The 24,228-nt window shown below is 40.6% G+C and overlaps 1 protein-coding gene across 1 annotated transcript; it reads left to right on the top strand.

Moving 5' to 3' along the window:
* Window positions 1-19,577: 19,577 nt before the first annotated feature.
* On the top strand, window positions 19,578-20,030 carry LOC145107110 (uncharacterized). The gene has a single exon (XM_079043978.1). The coding sequence runs from the start codon at window positions 19,578-19,580 to the stop codon at window positions 20,028-20,030; it is 453 nt and encodes a 150-aa protein (XP_078900104.1).
* Window positions 20,031-24,228: the final 4,198 nt, after the last annotated feature.

The raw sequence follows: 24,228 nt of genomic DNA, 5'->3' as shown, positions 1-24,228 counted from the left end.
ATCCAATATGGTCTCAGAACCCTTTTGAATATAAATAAAACCACCTTTTATTTATCACCATATTGATTACACATTATTCATTGTATAATGTTTCAAATAATCAACTTAATACTTGAACAAAAAGAACAGTCGTCCCATGCTCCTAGCATGTACACTTTGTTTTTCTAAACAATAGTTATGCCATACTCCAAGTATGCACACTATGTTTGTCTATGATCTTTACTTTGTGAAATAGATCAATTGAACATGATTCCAATGATGCTCATTTCACAATCCCAAATCCTTATTGTAAATGTAAGAATTCCTAATTCCTACCATTTACCAAAAAAAACTGTTAGATTTTAAACTTATATGCACTGATCCTCTCGTAATGGTTATGCACAAGGTCACCAAAACCTTGTCATCAGTCATTACAGAGGATTCCAAAGGAGATCAACTCTATGGAAACGAACTCTCATATTCAAAGTACATTGCTTTGAACATCCCTCTTGCATAAAAGTTTCTAACTTTCTCATAGATTCTTAATATCCAACTCCCAATATGGAAAATTTCCATATTCCTATTTTGATTATCATATCTGAACAAGAGCTACCTCTTTTCAGAATATATCCATATGGTCCTTCCAAAATTTAACACTATACTTCCAACTGTCCCTGAGCAACCAATCTTTGGTGAGCCTTAGATAGTCCTCGACAATTGCTTAATCATTTTAGTCTTATCCAATTCTAGACTTTTCCCTTCTTAATGCTCTGAGCATTTGGAAAATTTAGAAAGGATGAATATTATAGCACATGTGACCGATCCTATACCCGAAGCATATGGGACACGATTCACGATGTCTCACATAAAGACCTGATACTGGATCAGTCTTTTGCTACAATATTTTTTTATTTTCCATGTTTTCAAAAATCGACTATGAAGAGGGATGTTGTGATCATAATCGAATTTGAGAACGCAATATATATAGAATTTCCTTATGTTGAACCATTCCAACATAAAATTCATATATATATCCTTGACTAAAGATGATTAAAACTCAATCTAAGCTTTTAGAATTGAAATGAAGTATAATTTCCTCTCCCTTAATTATAGCAAAACAACTTTTTCAACCCCTACAACTTTACGAATTGAAACTTTTGTTTTTCTATAATTAACATTGGTAACTTGCAACACTAAACATAATAATAATGCTCCCACTAACATGATGATTATCAGCATAACACTTATGCTCCCACTAGCTCTGACATATTTCCAGAAATCAGCTGGACTTCTAAAATTTAGATTCGTACACCCTTTCTTAGATAGCTCACATGTGTGTCTAAACAATTTCCAGAACTATGAAAAGGGATGTCGTAATCATAGTCTTAATTGTTTAGACCTTTGCCATTTCTCACAAGTCCATGTTAGTGTGCCGGTTAACCACACACGCTCCACTAACGACTTTGAGAATGCAAACATCACAATTGCTATCTACTTAAAATCTTCTTAGTGAAAGCATTTCCTCACCATCATTTTCATGAATCGGAGAGAAACCTTATGACACTTAGATTTTATGGTGTATGAGTTCCTATCCATGTGAATTTGTCAAAACCATAATCACAAGACAAGGTTAGTAACAAATTCAGCCTTACATGGATTGAACTTGTTCAATCTTAATTTCTTGTCATCTGGTAGCACAAGGCCCACCAATGCTTCCAAGCTGTTATGCACACAGTTTAGAACTAACAAAACTCATATGCATAGTCAACTTAATAGGAACAGACACAGAAACAAGAATTATGTCAACTTAATAGGTTGCAAACCTTAAGTCGTGTGCTAGTGATAAAACTCAGGTTTTACTCTTGATATCTTGAAATCCTTTCAGGATCTTAAAGACTCCCACTGTCCTCTTGACATATAAGTTTCCCTAGTCAAGGACCATTCCTTAACAAAACAAATATTCAAAGAATAGTGCGGACTCTTATCAAGATAAACACTTCACACAATTGGTCTTAGTTGGTCTTTGTCTTATCCAAGACATCACAACTTACCAATTTCAAATGTACAGGAGTAGAAAACATTTTACACTACATTTGATAAGTGTTTTAAACCTTACTTTATGTCACTCAATGTTACAATCTTGGAGTATGACTCTAAGAGTTGTTTTTAGAACGAAGTATGATCCATCTTCTTGATTTTAACCATTCCAACAATTCACGACCCCTCATCTTAGTCATAACAATGCACTAAGATGTCCTTAGAGTATGAATTTGTGATATGGTTTCATAATCATTAAGATGATCATAAAACATGATACTAAAGTACTCTCCCATCTTTTCAGATTTGAGAAACTTTTTATCTCTCTGCCAAATTTGATTCTTCTCATCCGTTCTGCCATACATTGAAACTTTTCCAATGTTACAGAATTATACTTAACCTTATAAGTATAACCATATTTACTAATCTGTAGTAAATCATGACGAATCGATCTTTGTGGTGGACCTTGACCAGCACACACCCAGTGTGCCTAACTCCTTAGTCCTTCAATTGGCTCACATATGCATGTGATCAATGAATTAGTCTCAATTTTACAAAGATGAGAATTCTCATTCATCATACAATACAACTTGTATGATTCCAAGTTTCTGTCTAACTGAAGCTTGGGTGATGAGAACCTTTCCTCATTTGGTATATTCAGACACTACCACAAATGAGAGAATCAAACTCATATTTCCAATATTGCTAGAAACATACAAACATCAATTTTCCATAAATGCCATTGTAAGGGGATATAATATAAAATAAACTAAACAAAACTTTTATTTCTTTATAAAATGCGGAAAAATATTCCTTACAATGCATCTTCAAATGAAAACTATGCTATTACATATTTCCTAGCAATCTATCACAACTTTTAAGTAGTAGCTCAAAAATCCGATCCTCGAACCATGCGATAGAAATCCATCTTCGTGATCAGATTCAGCACACTCTTCTTTTAACCTTCCTTTTGCTCGATCCTGCTAAACATCAAGATGCAACCTAGTCACATCATGTAATAAGGATCAAGAATTAGGAACTTTAACAAAGTTAGATAGTGGACTTACCTGAAGCCGAGTCAAACATTTTGTCTCCACTTGCTTTCAAATATTTCAGGTATTCAGGGCAGCTTCGCTTCCAATGTCCCTTCTCATGACAATAAAAACATATAGACTCTTTGGGAATGGTACACGAGACAATCACAGACTTAGACTTTCCCTTTACCTTTTGGTCAACCGGGTTGACCAAGGCCGATCCCTTTCCATTGGGACGAGAAAGCTTTTCTGGACTTCCAATGTTACCATTGTCCATGTCCATGGAAGTTTGAGAATTAGACCTTCCATCAATATTTGCTTGACCATTGCGCCAAATCATTGCTGATTCAGCAGCAACAAGCAAATAAGAAAGATCTATTAGGGTTATGTCAGGATCTGTCATATGGTAGTCTTTAATAAACTCACCATACGACTCAGGAAGTGACTGAAGAACCCAGTCAACAGCGAACTTCCTTGAAATAACAGCACCCAACATTCTCAACCTGTCAATGTGTGACTTCATTCCTAAGACATGAGTGCACACAGGTCTTCCATCTTTATGTTTCGTTTCTAGTAGAGCTTGAGTGACCTTGAACCTTTCAAGTCTTCGGGCTTGTGGGTCAGGGAGAATAAATGGAGGAGGTGGGGGGAGTGAAGCATGATGTTGAGGGACATCATCTTCAAGAGGAAAGCTTGTTTCAAGCGATTTGGGAAGATCATAGTTGTCTGAACTAGACATCTACAATGGGAGAAAATCAAGTTAGTTGATTCAAGTCCTTAATATAACACCCAATATGAAATATTAAGGCTAGGACCCAACACAATATTTTATAACTTGGAAGAGGGATGCCGTAATCCAAGCTATAAAATATTTGAAGGTAGGTGAATGACGATTCACCAATTTCCACCATGAAAAACGAAATAATTTATTAGGTTTTAATTGGATTTGAAACTCCTAGATCTTTTGAGATTCATTGAACTTTTCAATGGCATGTTTCAATCTCAATTGTGCCCTTCAGGTTTTGTGACTGGGATGCCGAGGATCACAAAACAAGGTGTGAATAACCATGCAAACTCACTTGGTACCCTTAATATTATCACCTAATCGATGTGCCGGTTAACCACACATGCTCCACCGATCTATGATAAACATTAAGTCACCCTTCGTGATCCTTACTAGTCCAAGTTAGTGTGCCGGTTAACCACACACGCTCCACCAACGACTTGGTAAGGTACAAAGTGTGAATTTTATGGGTTAGCACCATATTCATATTTTCCTAAAGTAACTAAGATTGGGAATTTATAGAAGGTTTAGTTACTTTATAATATTCATTATACTGAGAATTTAAAGTCATTGTCCTACCCGTTCGGCTAACGACCCTCCACCGATCAAGGAAGCGGTGGGTGAGAATGGACACCCATTAAGTTGCCATTTTATAGGCAACAACCTTATACCCCCTTATAGACCGGCTTCGTGAATGAGGCCTACTAACGGTAAAACGACTTGATCTTATACATATATATAATAATTAACCATTAATGTTATAAATAGTATAAGGGTTGAATTTTAACTTTTAAAACTCTAAGGGTTTGGAATTAAAGTTTATTAAAGTGTGTGAAACTTTACAAATTCCAAAACTTGAGGGCAAGTTTTGTAACTATCCAAAACTTTTCATTTCATAACTTATGAATTAAAGGTTCATAAAAATGAAGACTCTTCATTTTATATAACTTATGTGTTTTAAGTGTGTGTTTAAAAGAAGTGACCTTTGGATATCCATAACTTGAGGACAAATTATGGACTCCATTAAAACACATAAATGATCAAGAATTAATCCTAAACAATTCAGCAAATAATTCCTATCATCTTCTAAATTCATAAGAACATGAACATGAACATGATCATCAAAGTTTCAAGAATTATATGAACACATACAAAGCATGAAATTTTGATATAAGCTATTGTAAATGGATTAGAACTACCATTACACCAACTAAAACAAGTTTTAAAACACCAAAACAGTTTAGGGTAATGTTTCTAGTCCATTTCCAGCAGCAAAAGTCGAAAATCTGCATTCTGAGGCTCCTACTCGCCGAGTGCACGAACCTACTCGGCGAGTAGGATGAGTTTACACATGAACTCGGCGAGTCCCCCCATGGACTCGGCGAGTTCATCAGTCAGACAGCAAAAAATCGACTTTTTATCACCATTTTGCATCAAGTATCAAACAAACAAGCCTAGGCTCTGATACCACTGTTGGGTTTTGAGCATTCTAACACTTCCTAAGTGTACATGCAACCCTAATAAACCTTGGATCTATGTTTGTCTAAGGTACATGCAAACTATTAATTTCCAAGGTTTATAACCTATCTAGCATGGCATGGGGTACTTTTAAACATAAAAGGACTAGATGAATTACATACCTTTTGTTGATTGTTGATTCCTTGGAGTTTGAGAGCCAAGCACTAATAATGTGAATGCCTCAAATGGAAATCACAAATCACCACAAACTTGGAAAATGTATGAGAGAGTATACTAACACTTAGAAATCGGCCACCACTATTACCCACACACTAGGGTGTTATTTCATGCAACATGAGCTTGTTTATATAGTGTGCATGGTTAGGGTGAAACCCTAATAACCCATGTCTTTTCCTTTCCAAGGATCCATGGGTTAAAAGCTCCATGGATCATCCATGGAATTCCATATAAGCTTAGCCCATTAACAAATGAGTATTAGCCCACACCATATAAATATAATAGCCCATGATTTAATTAGTCTTCCTTTTAATCACTAAATTAATTCATAATTAATTCAAGATTAAAACTAATTAAATAACATGACTTTATATTAATATATTATAACTTATAATATATTAATAAATCGTAAGTATACAATTCTCATAAAATTATCCATAAACAGTTTGGGTGAAGTGTAACCCAAATGGACCATGCCGGGTCGGGTCAAGTATATACCAAATAAGTTATGGACTTAGACACCTTATCCAACATATGCTCTGGGGAACTCACTAAGCTTCGTGCTTATAGTTTTGTTTATTGGTTTCAGGTATCATTGATTTGGAAAAGAAGGGCTCGGATTGATCGCAATGCGCACACCCATGTTTTCCGCAATAAATGATTTTGGGATAAACTCTGATAAATGTTTTAACTAACGATGTTTTGGAATGTTTGGAATAAATGATATCTAAGTTTTGGATATATTAAAAATGAAAATTTACCCTTGATTTTTGGGTTGTTACATAATGCATAATATATGAACACACACAATCGAAGTTTTAAGATTCGGGTTCAATACGCACACGACGAGATTTCTCCGGCAAGCTTGCATCCGGTCTCACCCAACTTCATCCCACCCTCTTGAGACTACGTAGCGCTTGAACGAACTCATAAGAGAAAATAGTAGATGAGGAAAAGAGGAAGCGAGTTAACAGAAGAGAGAGTCAAAGATAAAGAAAGAAAGTCAAAGAGATAGAGGGAGAATGGGGGGAGGGGGAGGAGGAGGAGTGTACGGGTGGTAGGTATGGGGTAGGGATTTTCTTTTTTCTTTTTCTTATAACTATTAAAATACAAAAGAAAATAAAAAAATGTAAACAAAAAAAGAAATAATAAGGGTAAAATAGTCATTTCAATAATTTTTAGGACAAAAAACACAGGAAATTCTTGATTTTAAAGCTTTCATGCAAGTCAAAAACTTTTTTGATCATATTCACAGTTTTTTACAAACCACAATGACCAAATTTGCAGTTTTGTTTGGTTTTGGCCAAAACAAATGTAACACCGTAATTTTTCAAACAATTTTTCACTTTTAAAAATATAATTTCATTCATAATATTCTCAAATCTCAATGTATCACATCTCAAATCCATAAAAAAACATCCCAAGATCAAAATGTATAAAACTCCAATAGTGTGTACTGATCATGCCGGCGCCGACCCGCGATCCTCACTGGTACCTGAAACACATAACACAAAACACTGTAAGCATAAATGCTTAGTGAGTTCCCCAAAATACCACATATAACACATATTAGCCACTCGAGGCTATAACTCTGTGGGCCCACTGGCCCTAACTCTGTGGACCCTCTGGTCCTAACTCTGTGGACCTTCTGGTCCTAACTCTGTAAACTCTGGAATACACACAGCATAAATCACATAGAAATAATGCAGTGCAATACATCACATACATAGCATACAAGATACTCTGTCATATAACTCTACTTACCACTCAAGGTAAAGTATAGTGAGAAGACTCACCTCAGGTAACTCGGTAAATCTCGAACTCGGTAAATATGGTCTAGCCCTCACATGGAATAAGCACTCTAATCAATACAACCCTCGAGGCTAGACTAATCCCTCTCTTAGTACTCTCATAAGGGTAAAAGACCATTTTACCCCTCTCATGGCCCAAAGACCCTAACATTGACCAAACCCTAAAAGTCAACAAAAGTCAACGGTCAACTTTGACCAGACTCGTCGAGTGCACTCGTGTGACTCGGCGAGTACATGCATGTCCTCTTCGCCCCTGGTACTCACTCGACTCGCTGAGTCAACCCTACACTCAACAGGTTGTCACAGGTCGCGAGTCGCGGGGCAACCCGACTCGACTCGTCGAGTCCCTTATGGGCTCGGCGAGTTCCTCCCATGAAAACACTCAAAAGATCTTTTGAGGTCAGATCTGCTTCACCAACCAGTAGATCCAACCTTCTAACACTCGAAAGTCACGTAAAGGTTCAAACTTTACGTTCATGCAATACTTATAAGACCAAAAATGGAGAAATAACCTTTAAAATGGGGTTTTACTCTCAAGGCTCATATGAAACCTCATAAAGATGGAAGCTAGGGACCTTTTGGACCTCTCAAGGTCCAGATCTATCATCTCTACCGAAAGGGACCTCATATGCTTCACAATCTAACTCAAAATTGTGCAAAGGAAACCCTAGATTCAAGGAATCTATCAAATACACGAAATGGGAAGGAACTTGTACCTCAAAACGTGAATCTCAGTGTGAACAACACAAATCCAAGCTCCATAATCGATCTAGCTTGGATTTTCCCACTCCTTCTTGCAAGATCACACCAAAGGATGAAGAATTAGCCTCCAAAATGCTCTCTAAGCTCTCCTTTCTCTCTAGGGTTTTCAAAGGGGAGTAGTGGCCACAAATGACGGCCATAAGGGCCTTTAAATAGGGCTCAGGCCCTGAGATTTAGGGTTTCACTTTACAGCGCGGACTCGCCGAGTCCACGCATCTACTCGTCGAGTCCGATCATTAAACCAGACAAGAATTCGCGATCCTACTCGGCGAGTCTGAGCGCCTACTCGCCGAGTCCCTCCCTAAAACTCAAGATAAATACTTAAAATAAGATACCTGGGAATCCGGATGTTACAATTCTCCCCCACTAGGATCAGACTTCGCCCTCGAAGTCTCATTCTACAAACAGCTCTGGATGGAGCTTCCTCATCTCCGCCTCCGGCTCCCAGGTCAGCTCGGACCCTTTTCGATGCCGCCACTGAACCAATACCAGTGGAACTTCCTTGTTTCTCAAAACCTTGATCTTCTGATCCACCACCGCGACTGGCATCTCAACATAATTCAGGCTCGCATCCACCTGAATATCCTCCAATGGTACCACCGCCGACTCATCGGCTATACACTTCCTCAGCTAAGACACGTGGAAGGTATCGTGTATCTGACTCAACTCTGCAGGTAGCTCCAACCGATATGCTACCCTGCCCACCCTTGCGGTCACCCTGAACGGCCCAATATACCGGGGCCCCAGCTTGCCCCTCTTCCTAAATCGAATCACTCCTTTCCAAGGAGACACTTTCAGGAGTACGAAGTCTCCAACCTGAAACTCGAGCTCGGATCGTCGCCTATCCGCGTAACTCTTCTGGCGACTCTGACCTGTCAACAACCTTTGCCTGACCTGTTGTATCTGCTCTGTCGTCTGAAGCACTATCTCAGTGCTGCCCATCACTCGCTGTCCAACCTCTCCCCAACAGATGGGTGTCCGACACCTCCTCCCATACAACAACTCGAAGGGAGGCATACCAATGCTCGAATGGTGACTGTTGTTATAGGAAAACTCAGCCAATGGCAAATACGTATCCCAACTCCCTCCGTAGTCCAACACACATGCCCGAAGCATGTCCTCGAGCGTCTGAATCGTCCGCTCACTCTGTCCGTCCGTCTGTGGGTGGTAAGCGGTACTGAAATGCAGCCTCGTGCCCAACTCCTCGTGGAACTTCTTCCAAAACCTGGAAGTGAAACGTACATCTCGATCTGACACAATCGATATCGGCACTCCATGCCGCGATACCACCTCCCTCACATACAACTCTGCCAGCCTCTCTGCAGAAGAGCTCTCACTGATAGCAAGAAAGTGAGCGCTCTTCGTCAGCCGGTCGACGATCACCCAAATTGCATTGACACCCCTCGCAGTCCTCGGCAATTTGGTGATGAAATCCATAGAAATCTGTTCCCACTTCCATTGGGGAACCTCAAGTGGCTGCAACTTGCCACGCGGACGTTGGTGCTCGGCCTTCACCCTGCGACAGGTTAAGCACCTCTCTACGAACCACGCGACATCCCTTTTCATACAGGGCCACCAATACTCCCTCTTCAGGTCCAAATACATCTTAGTGGCCCCAGGATGGATCGAGAACCTCGATCTATGCGCCTCCTTCATCAGAATGGTACGTGCCCCGCCTTCAAACGGCACCCAAACTCGACCCTGAAAGGTCATAAGCCCACGGCTATCGGCAACGAACTCAGATATCTGCCCGATCACCCGCTCTCTTTTGCGGTTCTCCGGTCTCATGGCCTCTACCTGGGCCTCCTGAATGGTGTCCAACACCGGAGCCATCACTGTCAATCTCAAACAAACATCTCGAATAGGGGCACTCTCCGCCATGCGACTCAGGGCATCGGCTACAACGTTAGCCTTGCCCGGGTGGTACAGGATCTCACACTCATAATCCTTTACCACATCCAACCATCTCCTCTGGCGCATATTCAGGTTGGGCTGATCCATCAGATACTTCAAGCTCTTGTGGTCCGTGTATATGGTACACCGAACCCCATACAAATAGTGACGCCAGATCTTGAGGGCGAACACCACAACCCCCAACTCCAGATCGTGAGTAGGATACCTCGTCTCATGAGGCTTCAGCTGCCTCGATGCGTATGCTATCACATGCCCTCTCTGCATCAGCACCGCACCCAATCCCGATATCGACGCGTCACAGTACACCACAAAATCCTCCATCCCCTCCGGAAGGGCTAATACTGGGGCTTCGCATAATCTCTGGCGAAGTGTCTCGAATGAGGCCTGCTGCTCTGGACCCCAACTGAATGTTACGCCCTTCCAGGTCAACCTGGTGAGAGGAACATCAATCTTGGAGAAATCTCTGATAAATCTCCGGTAATAGCCGGACAACCCCAGAAAACTCCTGATCTCTGAGGGGGATCTCGGCACCTCCCAACTCATCACCGCCTCAATCTTGGCCGGATCGACCAATATCCCATTCTGGTTGACGAGGTGTCCTCAGAACTGGACCTCTCGTAACCAGAAATCGCACTTGGAGAATTTGGCGTAAAGCCTCTCTGATCTCAGAACTCCGTGGATCTCCCTCAAATGCTCCTCATGCTGCTCTCTGGATCTCGAATACACCAATATATCATCGATGAACATGATCACTGAACGATCCAGCATCGGCCTGCACACTCTGTTCATGAGATCCATGAACGTCGCTGGTGCATTGGTGAGTCTGAAAGGCATCACCACGAACTCGTAATACCCATAACGAGTTTTGAATGCTGTCTTCTGGATATCCTCCTCACGCACTCTCATCTGATGATATCCAGACCTCAGATCAATCTTGGAGAACCAAGACGCTCCCTGCAACTGATCGAACAAATCGTCGATCCTCGGTAAGGGGTAACGGTTCTTGACCGTCAGCTTGTTCAACTCCCGGTAATCAATGCACATCCGGTGTGAACCATCCTTTTTCTTGACAAAAAGGATTGGCACTCCCCACGGCGAGCTACTCGGCCGAATAAACCCCTTCCCCAGCAGCTCCTGCAGCTATGAGGATAACTCATGCATCTCTGGTGGCGCAAGGCGATAGGCGCTGCCCCCGGAACCAAATCGATACGGACTTCTACCTGCCTCTCGGGAGGCACACCCGACAATTCCTCGGGGAAAACATCTGGGAACTCACGCACTATCGGGACCTCATCGACCGACCTCGGTCTCTCTGCATCTACTCTCGTATCCACCACATAAGCCACAAACCCACTACAGCCCTGCTGTAGGCTCTGCCTCGCTCTAGCGGCCGAACAAAATGCTGACCCAGAACGGGTACCCTTGCCATAAACCGTAAGAACTCCCCCACTAGGGTCTCGTATGGTCACCAACTGTCACTCGCAGTCGATAACCGCTCCAAACCTGCTCAACCAGTCCATGCCCACGATGACACATACATCTCCCATCGTAATCGGGACCAAATCAATCGGAAACTCAACGCCGAAGATCTCGAGTACACATCCTCGAATCACATCAGTGGCATACACCGCTCTCTCGTCAGCTATGGAAACTCGCAAAGGTTGACTCAACGCCTCTCGACAGATACTGATGTGCTGACTAAAGGCTAACGACACAAAAGACCGACTCGCACCCGAGTCAAATAACACCAAAGCAGGTACAGAACTCACAAGAAATGTACCTACGCATATCATAATATAAGCATAACACCACAAACTCAAAATAAATAGATGAAAGAATACATACCAGCCACAACATCTGGCGCTGTGCGGACCTCCTCCGCTTTCAACTGGAAGGCTCTCCCTCGTGCCTTCGGCGCCTCGGCCTTCACCGGCCGACTTTCGGTAGCTCGAATAGCAGCAGGGGCGGATCCCTGCGATGCTCCCTGTGCTGATCCCCACAGCTGCAGACACTCGGCCTTCCGGTGTCCGGTCTGGTTGCAGTGAAAACAGACTGCAAACCCCTTGGGGCAATCCTTGGCCATGTGCCCCTCCTTGTCACACTTGTAGAAAGACCCTGCTCTGCAAACCCCCTCATGACTCTTGCCGCACTTGCCACAAGTGCGGCTCTTTTGGTTCCCTGATCTCGAATCGGCGGGCTTGGCCCGCTTGGCTGCCGGTTGGGACTGTGTCGGTCGCCGATCCCTCCCTTGAGACTCCGCCTCCTCCCTGGCCTGAGTCTCGAGCTCAATCTCCCTCTTCCGGGAATTTGCCTGAGGCTCGGCAAATGTCCGGTACGACGAGTTCGCCACGAACTCGCGGATGTCTCTCCTCAAAATGCTCAAATACCGACTCATGCGTACCTGCTCGGAAGACACGTGCTCAGGGCAGAACATCGCCCTCTCATGGAACATCCTGGTGATCACTGTAACAGACTCGGTACCCTGCTTGAGGGTCAAGAACTCTTGGGCCAAACGTTCCCTTTCCACCGGGGGAACGTACTCATCACGAAACATAGCAGTGAACCTCTCCTAGGTCACCGCGGCAAGCTCTGCAGAAGAGTAGTGCGCTGTCATAAACTTCCACCAGTCCTTCGCTCCCAAGCGAAGCTGGTTCAGCGCGAACCGAACTCTCAGATGCTCCGGACATGAACACGTATAGAAGCATCCCTCCATATCAGAAATCCATATCATCGTAGCGATCGGATCCTGCGTCCCGTCAAACTTTGGTGGCTTCGTGTTGCTGAACTCTCGGTACAACAACGAGTCACCCCCTTGCGGCCTCGCAGCAGCGACGGCTGCGGTGGCTACAACAACAACAGCATCAGTAAGAGCAGCGTAACGCTCGTCAAAAGTCTCAATCAGGGTGGTCTTGATAGACCCAAACATCTCTGGTATCTCGGCTCGGATGGCAGCAGCCACCTCCTCATGAATCAACCTGCGGATCTCCTCATCACTAACACCACTACTCTCAGGTGTGTGGCGTGTCCCAACCATGATGTCTCACTGAAATACAACACAAATTATCAGAGACTCGCTCGAGTGTACACACACTCGATATCCCATTCCTACTCGATCCCTGGTACCCTAAGGATTCTTACTTGGGCTGCGCACTGCTCCGGTGTCTTCAGTAGTACGGGCCCAATACTACCGTCCACACCGCATCAGTATTCACCCCAAGTCCTCCTCCTAGGATCCCAAATCCCAAGTACTCTACTCTCACTATGCATAGTCTACTCTCTAGCAGATCTCTCATAAGCTCCTCGCTGCTATCTACTTCACTCTCAAGCATCTCCTAACAGCAAAACCCCTAGGCTAAGGCATCACAAATCAGGCCACTCTAGTCCTAATAAGAATACCTAGCCTACTCTAGCATGCATAACATATTATCTCATATCTCATAACACATAATATAAGGGTATTTTGGGAAATCACCGTTCGGGCGCTGGCTGATCGTACACACTGCTCTGCTCTGCTCTTTTCAAAATCTTTTTACTCTTTTAGAAAAATTTTGTTTTATTTCGAAAAATTCCTCAAATCCTCAGTTTGAGTTCAAATGCGCTCGAAGGTGCATCCGAATCCCTCAAACCAAGGCTCTGATACCAACTTGTAACACCGTAATTTTTCAAACAACTTTTCACTTTTAAAAATATAATTTTATTCATAATATTCTCAAATCTCAATGTATCACATCTCAAATCCATAAAAACACATCCCAAGATCAAAATGTATAAAACTCCAATAGTGTGTACTGATCATGCCGGCGCCTTCCCGCGATCCTCACTGGTACCTGAAACACATAACACAAAACACAAAACACTGTAAGCATAAATGCTTAGTGAGTTCCCCAAAATATCACATATAACACATATTAGCCACTCGAGGCTATAACTCTGTGGACCCTCTGGTCCTAACTCTGTAAACTCTGGAATACACACAGCATAAATCACATAGAAATAATGCAGTGCAATACATCACATACATAGCATACAAGATACTCTGTCACATAACTCTACTTACCACTCAAGGTAAAGTATAGTGAGAAGACTCACCTCGGGTAACTCGGTAAATCTCGAACTCGGTAAAATCTGGTCTAGCCCTCACATGGAATCAGCACTCTAATCAACACAACCCTCAAGGCTAGACTAATCCCTCTCTTAGTACTCTGAGAAGGGTAAAAGACCATTTTACCCCTCTCATGGCCCAAAGACCCTAACATTGATCAAACCCTAAAAGTCAACAAAAGTCAACGGTCAACTTTGACCAGACTCGTCGAGTGCACTCGTGTGACTCGGCGAGTACATGCATGTCCTATTCGCCCCTGGTCCTCACTCGACTCGCTGAGTCAACCCTACACTCAATAGGTTGTCACAGGTCGCGAGTCGCGGGGCAACCCAACTCGACTCGTCGAGTCCCTTATGGGCTCGGCGAGTTCCTCCCATGAAAACACTCAAAAGATCTTTTGAGGTCAGATCTGCTTCACCAACCAGTAGATCCAACCTTCTAACACTCGAAAGTCACGTAAATGTTCAAACTTTACATTCATGCAATACTTATAAGACCAAAAATGGAGAAATAACCTTTAAAATGGGGTTTTACTCTCAAGGCTCATATGAAACCTCATAAAGCTGGAAGCTTGGGACCTTTTGGACCTCTGAAGGTCCAGATCTATCATCTCTACCCAAAGGGACCTCATATGCTTCACAATTTAACTCAAAATTGTGCAAAGGAAACCCTAGATTCAAGGAATCTATCAAATACACGAAATAGGAAGGAACTTGTACCTCAAAACGTGAATCTCAGTGTGAACAACACAGATCCAAGCTCCACAATCGATCTACCTTGGATTTTCCCACTCCTTCTTGCAAGATCACACCAAAGGATGAAGAATTAGCCTCCAAAATGCTCTCTAAGCTCTCCTTTCTCTCTAGGGTTTTCATAGGGGAGTAGTGGCCGCAAATGACGGCCATAAGGGCCTTTAAATAGGGCTCAGGCCCTGAGATTTATGGTTTCACTTTACAGCGCGGACTCGCGGAGTCCACGCATCTACTCGTCGTGTCCGATCATTAAACCAGACAAGAATTCGCGATCCTACTCGGCGAGTCTGAGCGCCTACTCGCCGAGTCCCTCCCTAAAACTCAAGATAAATACTTAAAATAAGATACATAGGAATCCGGATGTTACAACAAACTTCTCATCTACTATAATAAATGAAGATCAATTTTGCCACATGTCAATCTCTTATAAATTTTGACACTTATCATTTTGTGATATTTTTAAAATAAAATAATATTCGCATGTCAATTTAGATTTTTTTCAATTTTTAAAATTAAAATCACATAATACTTATATTTGTATATGTAAAGTATTAAATGTAATAAATGTGATAATAAATTGCAATTAATATGTTTTTCATTTCTTATTTCAAAATTTTATTTTAATAAATATTTATTGTTTACATTTTGATATATAATATTTTTTAATCAATCTGTGTATTGTACGGGTTTTACACCTAGTTGTATATCATACATGATGTGTTTCTCCTATATTCCCTAATAAATAAAGATCTTTTTGCCACATGTCGTATTCTCATTTATTTTGCCACATGTAATTTTGTAGTTATTTTAAATTAATTTTTATTTCACATGTCATTTTATGGTTTTTTCATTTTATTAAATCTAGATATTATTTAAATGCAATAATAAATGCATATCAATTTTATTAATTAACTTTCTTTCTAATTTTCAAAATTACTAAATTAAAGATTCATTAATTTTCTTTATTTATTTATCTAATTTATTTGTTTAAATTTAAAAGAGAAAAAAAAAACACTTTAATTTTTATAATTCATTATTTTCTCATTTTTCTTATAAATTTAAATTTCTCAAATGTTTAGAATTTTTTATTTAGTTTTTTTTTTTAAATAAACTCATGTAATACATGGGTCTCACACCTAGTTATATATCATATGTGATATCATATTTATTTGTTTATCATATGTTATCTATCGTTTTATAATTCCTTAATCTTCATTATTAACCATAATAATATTTTTTTTATCCCATGTAATATAGTTAGCTAAAAAACGAACAATATGTTTTTAAAAGACAAAACTGCAAAAATGGTCCTTGTGGTATGCATTTTTTCTGAGGTTTTGTCAAAACCTCGATTTTTTTGGATTGGTGGTCCTTTTGAGCTACTTTGTTTGTGGTTCTGGTAAAAAGACAAAAATATATATTTTCTATATTTTTTTCTATTTAATATAAAGTTTTATTAATAAAAACTATGGAACCCATCTCTCTCTCTCTCTCTCTCTCTCTCTCTCTCTCTCTCTCTCTCTCTCTCTCTCTCTCTCTCTCTCTCTCTCCAACGCTTCTTTATTTTACTTTCTTCGACTCAAAAGCACTTGCATCTCAAAATCAAATAGGAAAATTCACGTCTTCTTCGTCGATTCTCGTGTTCTGTCATCGACAAACAACATATTCAACAAATGTTTGCTGATAATTCACTCATCAGTAGTATCATTGGCATCCAAGGACGTGGTCGCTCGGCTTCTCCTCAGCAACTGAAAGTGACATCTTCTTCCTCTTCTCATCCAAGACTCGTTTTAGAATTGACATCTTCTCCCTCAATCTGTGTTGGTTTAATGCTTTATTGATGTCTGTGTTTTATCACGATACCTAATTTCTATTATCTTTCCATTTCTGCACCTGGTGCAAGTTACCTCAAACATGCAGTGTTCGATATATTGCCAAAGTAAGCCATGGGTTCAAAGGATCTCAAATGCAATTCATAGACAACAATGTTTATTCCTTATATCAAACAGCTCTAATTTTGGGTTTGTTTTCAATTCAAACGCCAATATCATTTCCTTCACCATTGGTATCATTCTCATTACAACTTCAAATGAGATTGTTGAGGAGCTTCATAGACAAGTCGAATCAACAATAAAATCAAGGAATGAGGTTGGGTAGAAAATAGAGCAGAGGAATTATGAGATTTCTGTTGTTGGTTAACCAGTTGGATATGTTTCAAGAATACAACTTTGTTTGACCTATCCCACCGAATATTTCGTTCATATCTGGTCTCCGTGTTCTTAATCTATCAAACGAGGATGATGGTTAAGATGGCGATGTGATTCCAATGATGCTTAACTTAATAGATTCTAATGGTCGGAAACCAATTTCAATTTCGTCCAGTGGGTTTTCTTGTAAAACACATAGTAAAAGGTGCGACAATCGGAAAATTTGGATCAAGAACATGGTCGGAAACCAATTTCAATTTCGTCCAGTGGGTTTTCTTGTAAAACACATAGTAAAAGGTGCCACAGTCGGAAACCAATTTCAATTTCATCAACGCCTCTACATTTCTACGTTTTTACAGATCATTTGTACTCCATCATAACAATGGAGGTTGAATTATAAGGACTTTTGGGGTGTGATTCTTGAAGCAAGAAATGTAGTAGGGAAGGCTTTTATTGTTGCCTTTTGTTCTGGTGCTCTCACGGGGTTTCTTTTAACCGCAAATGATGTTATCATGGGGTTTCTCTCTACCTTGATTTTTAATTTGCAGGTTGACGTCAAGAACATGACTGGCGATGGTAGTGACTCTCAAGAGAGTAAAGGAGATGATAAAACTTTGGGTGGATAAGGGCCTAACCCGTTTCTTTATTTTTCATGAGAGAGAATCTTTATTTAATATATAAAAATATTTATAGAAAATAAAATAGAAAATAAATCGAATAAAGGCAATTTAGTCATTTTAATTTTACGAGGGACCAAATCTACGTACAAACATGGTCAAAAGGACCACAAAGCCAAAAAAATCGGGGTTTGGACCAAAACCCCAAAAAAAATGCATACAACAGGGATCATTTTTGTAATTTTGTCGTTTTTAAAACCATAAGGACTAACGATGTAGCATTTTTCAAATGTTGTCCTCAAGCCACTTTTTAAAAACCAAAGGGACTATTTGTGAAAAAAATTCAAAATAAAAGAAGTTTCAAATTCCAATCAATAAACTAGAACCACTTTTATACGTTGCTACTCTGTATTCAATATGTGTCAGAATATAAAACCCAAAATAAGAAAAACCAAATGAAAACCAAAAATTATAAATTTTATAAATTAAAAATCGAATTTCATTTTGAGATTTCAATTCTATCTAGGTTGAAACTGAGCTATGTTTAAACAAAATCTTTTAATACTAAAATTGTGTTTGAAAATCCATTTTTTATTTGAAACTGTAAACCAAATTGATAAAGACACCACCATATTCATGAACAAATTGCAGATTTACGAATCATTTCCACATTTATAACCTAAATATGATCGACCTAACCCATAGGTAAAAGCAAGATTAAAGAAATAGGAGAAAAAGACATTAATAGCTGCAATTATCTTCAAAAAAAAAAAAAACAATAAAAAGAATTAACAAATTGAAATTTCCAAAAAAAAAAAATCAAAATGTAAATCTAAGAAATATCGTCTAAAATACAATAGAAAAGAAGATGCAGATGAGATACATTACATCATGAACACCAAAAAGAACCACCGTGGAGGGCGGAGATCAACCCTACTAACAACCACACGCGCCACCGTGAAAGTGACTTAAACTGTTATAGTTTTCGAGAAAACCCCACTTGTACACACATTCTCAGACCTGGTTCTACTGATCTTAACGTCGGAAACCAAATACTGTTGCCGGAATCTTGAAATGAAAGCCTCCACTCTCTCGTTTAACTCATCATTCGACAATAAACTCGACGATTTCTCGTCTTCTTCTTCTACAAAATTACACTCTTCTCTCTCTTCATTACTCAACTTTAACTCATCTTCACCGTCGTCAAAGACGTCTTCATGGTGGTTAGCCTCCGCCGGCGGCGGCGGCTCTGTCTTGCTTGTTCCGTCGGCTTCTTGAGATTTTGAAGGTGGGTTTGAGGAATTTCGAGGTGGGTGTGTTGATGTGAAGAGTATAGCGATGAGCAAGAGGTTGAGTGCGAGGAAGACCCACATATGCCACTGCTTGAATATCGACACTACGACGGCGCGTTCAAGACAGGCGAATACCACCGCCGTGCCGGCGGCGAATAAGACGGCTTGTAGTTGATCGTTTCTGGTTATAACCTCCATGTGTTTTGGATGCATTGTGGAGTTGTACGTTGTGGATTTGAATTTTGTACAGACTGCTTTGATTCTTGGATTTTTTGTTTGCTTTATAGGAAGATGATTTTGAAAGTTGTACGCATGCATTGGGGAATGAAGAGGGTTTGTCGAAAATGGAGGGTAATGATCACGTGATGAGACACGTGAGTCGGGGTTAAAGGAGACAATAAAACATTCTCACCTTGCCTTGTTGCTTTCATCATCTAAAATTTATAAATGGCTTCCAAAATAAATCATTAAGCAAACTATACCAACTATATTAGAGCAAATTACGGTTTTGGTTGTGGTATATGGTATGTATCTATTTTTAGTTTTTGTTATATTCTATCAAAATTGATTTTTTTTAGAACGGCGGATGTTATGAATTATGAAATTTGGCGTGAACTCTTCGCGACTCACTATATTAGCTATGGTGTGGTTGATCATCTCGAACCTCCTAATGACAAGGTTGTTGCACCATCTGATCCAAAGGAATGGAACCGCGTTGATTCGATTATGAAGTCATGGATGTATGCTACTCTCTCTCAATCTATGCTTCACATGGTGTTAAAAAGGAAGGCAACTGCTCTCCAGTTATGGCAAACACTCGAAAAACTGTTTCGAGATAATAAGGACCCAAAAGCTATTCAACTCGAGGGAGAGATTCACAATATCATCATCGTTGATTCATCTATAGCTGATTATTGTACTCGTATCAAATCCTTGTTTGATCTTCTGGAAAATATGGAGGCTCCTGTTCCGAAAAGAACTCTTGTCGCTTATAACCTCAACGACCTTTCACCCAAGTTTCAATACATTGCCACCACAATCTGACACAAAACTCCTATGCACGGGTTCATGGAAACTCGTTCAATGCTCCTGTGTGAAGAACAACAGATGAATCAAGATGAACAGAAAAACAACAATTCCATCAATTTTGTTCATTCTGCTCACTCGTCATCTCCCACGATCCTTGCTACCAAAACCATTCCTCACAACAATGGTTCAAGAAACTCATTCCGTGGTTGCCGGAATAGAGGTCGGAACAGCCGTGGCGGCAGAGGCGAAGGAGGCAGGACAAGCGGTCGGTTCGGTACCGTTGGTGGACATCAACAACGACAGCAACAACCATCGATGGGATGTGGTTACAAATGGTTTCCCTTAGCAACAACAGTTGCGCAACAGCGTCCAGGCTCTTCTTCCCAGCCCATTGTTGCAGCCCAACAACAACATGCCTCCCTATATGGACCTACTGTTGTTCCAAGTCCGTTTCCTCAAGATTTTATTAGTCCACATTAGCCTCTTCAGGCCCATTGGTCTTTACAGGTGACTACTACCCCAGATCAAGCAACGACTTTACCTCATGCATTCCAAACCATGTCATTAAATGATCCAAGCAACGGGGGATGGTTCATGGACACTGGTGCTTCTTCACACCTCCACGCAAATGAAGGTATCCTCACGAGTGCCTCTACTAATCAAAATTCTTTTGCATCTGTTTTTATTTGGGGATGGATCTATAATTCATGTAACTACATCTGATCACTCTTCTTTTCCTAATCCCTATCGCACGTTACGTTTAAAAAATGTTTTTATTACTCCCCAAATCATTAAAAATCTCATATATGTTCGTAGTTTTACTCGTGAAAATAAATGCTCCATTGAATTTGACCCGTTTGGTTTCTCTGTGAAGGATATGCATACCCATCAAATTCTCATGCGATGTGATAGCTCGGGTGACCTCTATCCTGTCATCAACCCGACTACTCAAGTGTTGGTGTCTCTTGATCCGTCTCTTTGGCATCAGCGTCTCGGTCACCCCAGTCAAGATATTTTAAAGAAATTAGCTAGTAGTCGTCTTATTTCATGTTTTAACAATAAAGTTTCTCATTTGTGTCAAGCGTGTCAACTGGGAAAACATGTCAAACTGCCTTTTAGTTTATCTAATTCTGTTACTTTATCTCCGTTTGAAATTGTGCATTCTGATGTTTGGACATCCCTTGTTACCAGTATCAGTGGCATTGAATATTATGTGATTTTTCTTGATAACTAGTCTCATTATGTGTGGGTGTATCCTCTTCGTACCAAATCTAAGGTGTTCTCTAAATTTATGCATTTTCGTTCTCTTATTCAAAATCAGTTCAAAACAGATATTAAATCCTTTCAATGTGATAATGGGGGTGAATTTAACAATTATCAATTTCATCAACTTTGTGATCAAAATGGCATACATATGCGTTGTTCCTTTACTCATACATCACAACAAAACGGGAAATCTGAATGGATGTTTTATACGGCCAACAACGTTGTTCGTACCCTTCTATTTCATGCTTGCCTTCCACCCGACTATTGGGTTGAAGCTCTTCATATGGTTGTTCACAAATTAAACATCCTTCCCTCCTCAACTATAAACAATGATATTCCCTTTCACAAACTTTACCAATAACAACCCACATATACTTAACTTGGGATTTTTGAGTGCTTATGTTATCCTCACATAGTCACTCCTCATAAACTTTCTCCAAGATCGACACCATGTGTGTTTCTTGGTTATCCTCCAAATCAAAATCACCAAGGATACCGTTGTCTCGATCTAAATTCCAAACAAATCATCATTTCGAGACATGTTGTTTTGGATGAAACTGTGTTTTTATTTGGTTCTTTGACACCAATTCCTCCCCATCCTATTCCTTTCTTGATAATAACAATCCCATTCCACTCCAAAATTCCCCTGCCTCTCCTTCACATGATAATATCATTACCGAAAATGTCACCTCTCACACCTCGAATTCTCATGACACTTATTCTCCCCCCGTTGTTGATCAGCCTCTCTCAGCCTCAACTCCACCACCCTATGTTGGTGACCAACCCTCCACCGGATATGATGTTCAACCCCCAGATCCTCCACAAACAAACTCTCCTCCTCCTCAAAATCCATCTCATCCTTCTTCTTATCATCCTATGGTTACTCGTGCTAAACGGAATCTCGAAACCCATTCAAAAACTTAATCTCCATACTGAGTCTTCCTCTCTGCTTCCCCGTAATAATTTACAGGCATTTCAAGATCCTAACTAGCTTAAAGCAATGCAAGACGAATATTTGTAACATCCGGAGGTATCATAATTTAAGTATTTATTTTTGAGTTAAGAAGAGGGACTCGACGAGTTGACGCCTAAACTCGTCGAGTAGGATCGCGACTGATGACTCGGATTAATGAAGGGACTCGACGAGTCGGTGAGTCGACTCGACGAGTCCGTGCTGTTGACAGAAACCCTAAATCTTTGGGCCTGAGCCCTATTTAAAGGCATTTATAGCCTTCAATTACGACTACCTTCCCAGAAGAGAGAACCCTAGCGAGCTTGATTGTGTAGAGTGAGAGAAAGAGCTATCTTGAGCTTTTTGGTGTGATTTTTCAAGAAAGGAGAAGAGTTCCAGCTAGAGGGGCCAAGGAAGGTTATTGTTCTGAGTCATCCAAGCAAGGAGCTTCTTTCTGAGGTACAAAATCGAACCCCTTTCCTACCTTATTGTGTAGATTTCATTTTTGGGGGTTAGGGCTTGAATCACTTCATATTTGGGGTTTTGAATGCCTTAAACCCCTCTTGCTAGTTTGTGTTTTAGATCTGGACCCTTCTAGGTCCAGAGAGCCGAGAATATGAAGCTTTAGTAAAGTAAAACCTTAGGGTTTGAAGCTAGGAAGCATTTATGGGGTTTTTATGGTATATTATGCAAGATACACCATGCATGGACACCAAGTTCAGACCTTTACGTGATTTTTGGGTGTTAGAAGGCCAGATCCATAAGTTAGAGAAACAGATCTGACCTCAGAAGGTCAAATGAGTATTGCCATGGAGGAAACTCGCCGAGTCCATAAGAGGACTCGACGAGTCGGATCGGGTTGCCCCGCGATTCGTGACCAGTGGTAACCCGTTGAGTTGAGAGGTTAACTCGACGAGTCGAGTGAGGCCTTAGGAGGAGTCAGAGGACACGTATGGACTCGCCGAGTCACCCAAGTGCACTCGACGAGTCTGGTCAGAGTTGGACCGTTGACTGGAGTTGACTTTCGTTGACTTTAGGGTTGGTCAGCATTTGGATAATTGGACCATTGGAGGGGTAAAATGGTATTTTTCCCTTCTGGTAGATTATAGGAAGGGATTAGTCTAGCCTATGAGAATCGTTGTTAATTAGAGATAAATTACTTTATGTGATTAGGCGGAGGCTAGATCGGGGATATCGAGCACGAAAGTTTACTAGACATCATACGAGGTGAGTCTTCTCACTATACCTTACCTAGGGTGGTAATTATGTGTGACCGGAAGGTCTTATGTGCTATGACGAGTATGTGATATATGTTTCTATGTGATATGTATATGTTATGTATGTATTGAGTAAGAATGGTATGGACCGGAAGGTCAGTATGGTATGGACCGGAAGGTCAACAGAGTATGGACCGGACGGTTAGCAGTGTATGGACCGGAAGGTCAATATGGTATGGACTGGAAGGTCGACAGAATAGGACCGGAAGGTCTACTCAGTTTGTGGGACCGGAAGGCTCCTAAGACACATTGACCGGAAGGTCTCGTAGAGCTACAGCCTCGAGTGGCTTATGTGATGGATGTAGTATTTTGGGGAACTCACTAAGCATGTGTGCTTACCGTTTATGTGATATGTGTTTCAGGTACTTCAGAGGACCGCGGGAAGGCACTGGCATGATTGTACACACACACACTATGTTTTGGGAAGAGCTACAGGGGATCTTGGATTTTATGAGATGATTTTGAAAACTTTGTTAAATGAATAATTGGTGTTGAACAATATGATATATGTTTTTATGAATTAAAAATGAAAATTTTGGTTTGAATTTTCACGATGTTACAATATTCGACACTTATCTCCAACCAGACTTGGGTTATCGTACCACACCCTTCCAAAGCTAATGTGGTAAATTGTATTTGGCTCTTCAAAAATAAGCTCAATTTCGATGGTACCTTATCTTGTTATAAAGCTCGTCTCATTGCAAACAGGCATAGTCAG

This window comes from Lactuca virosa, chromosome 4 (genome assembly GCF_052849685.1).
Source record: "Lactuca virosa cultivar CGN04683 chromosome 4, Lactuca_virosa_CGN04683_v6, whole genome shotgun sequence".
NCBI lineage: Eukaryota > Viridiplantae > Streptophyta > Magnoliopsida > Asterales > Asteraceae > Lactuca > Lactuca virosa.
This window is presented reverse-complemented; position numbering and strand designations above follow the sequence as displayed.

Coding starts and splice junctions, on each gene's coding strand:
- LOC145107110 (XM_079043978.1), top strand. CDS start 19,578: ATGAATTATGAAATTTGGCGTGAACTCTTCGCGACTCACTATATTAGC.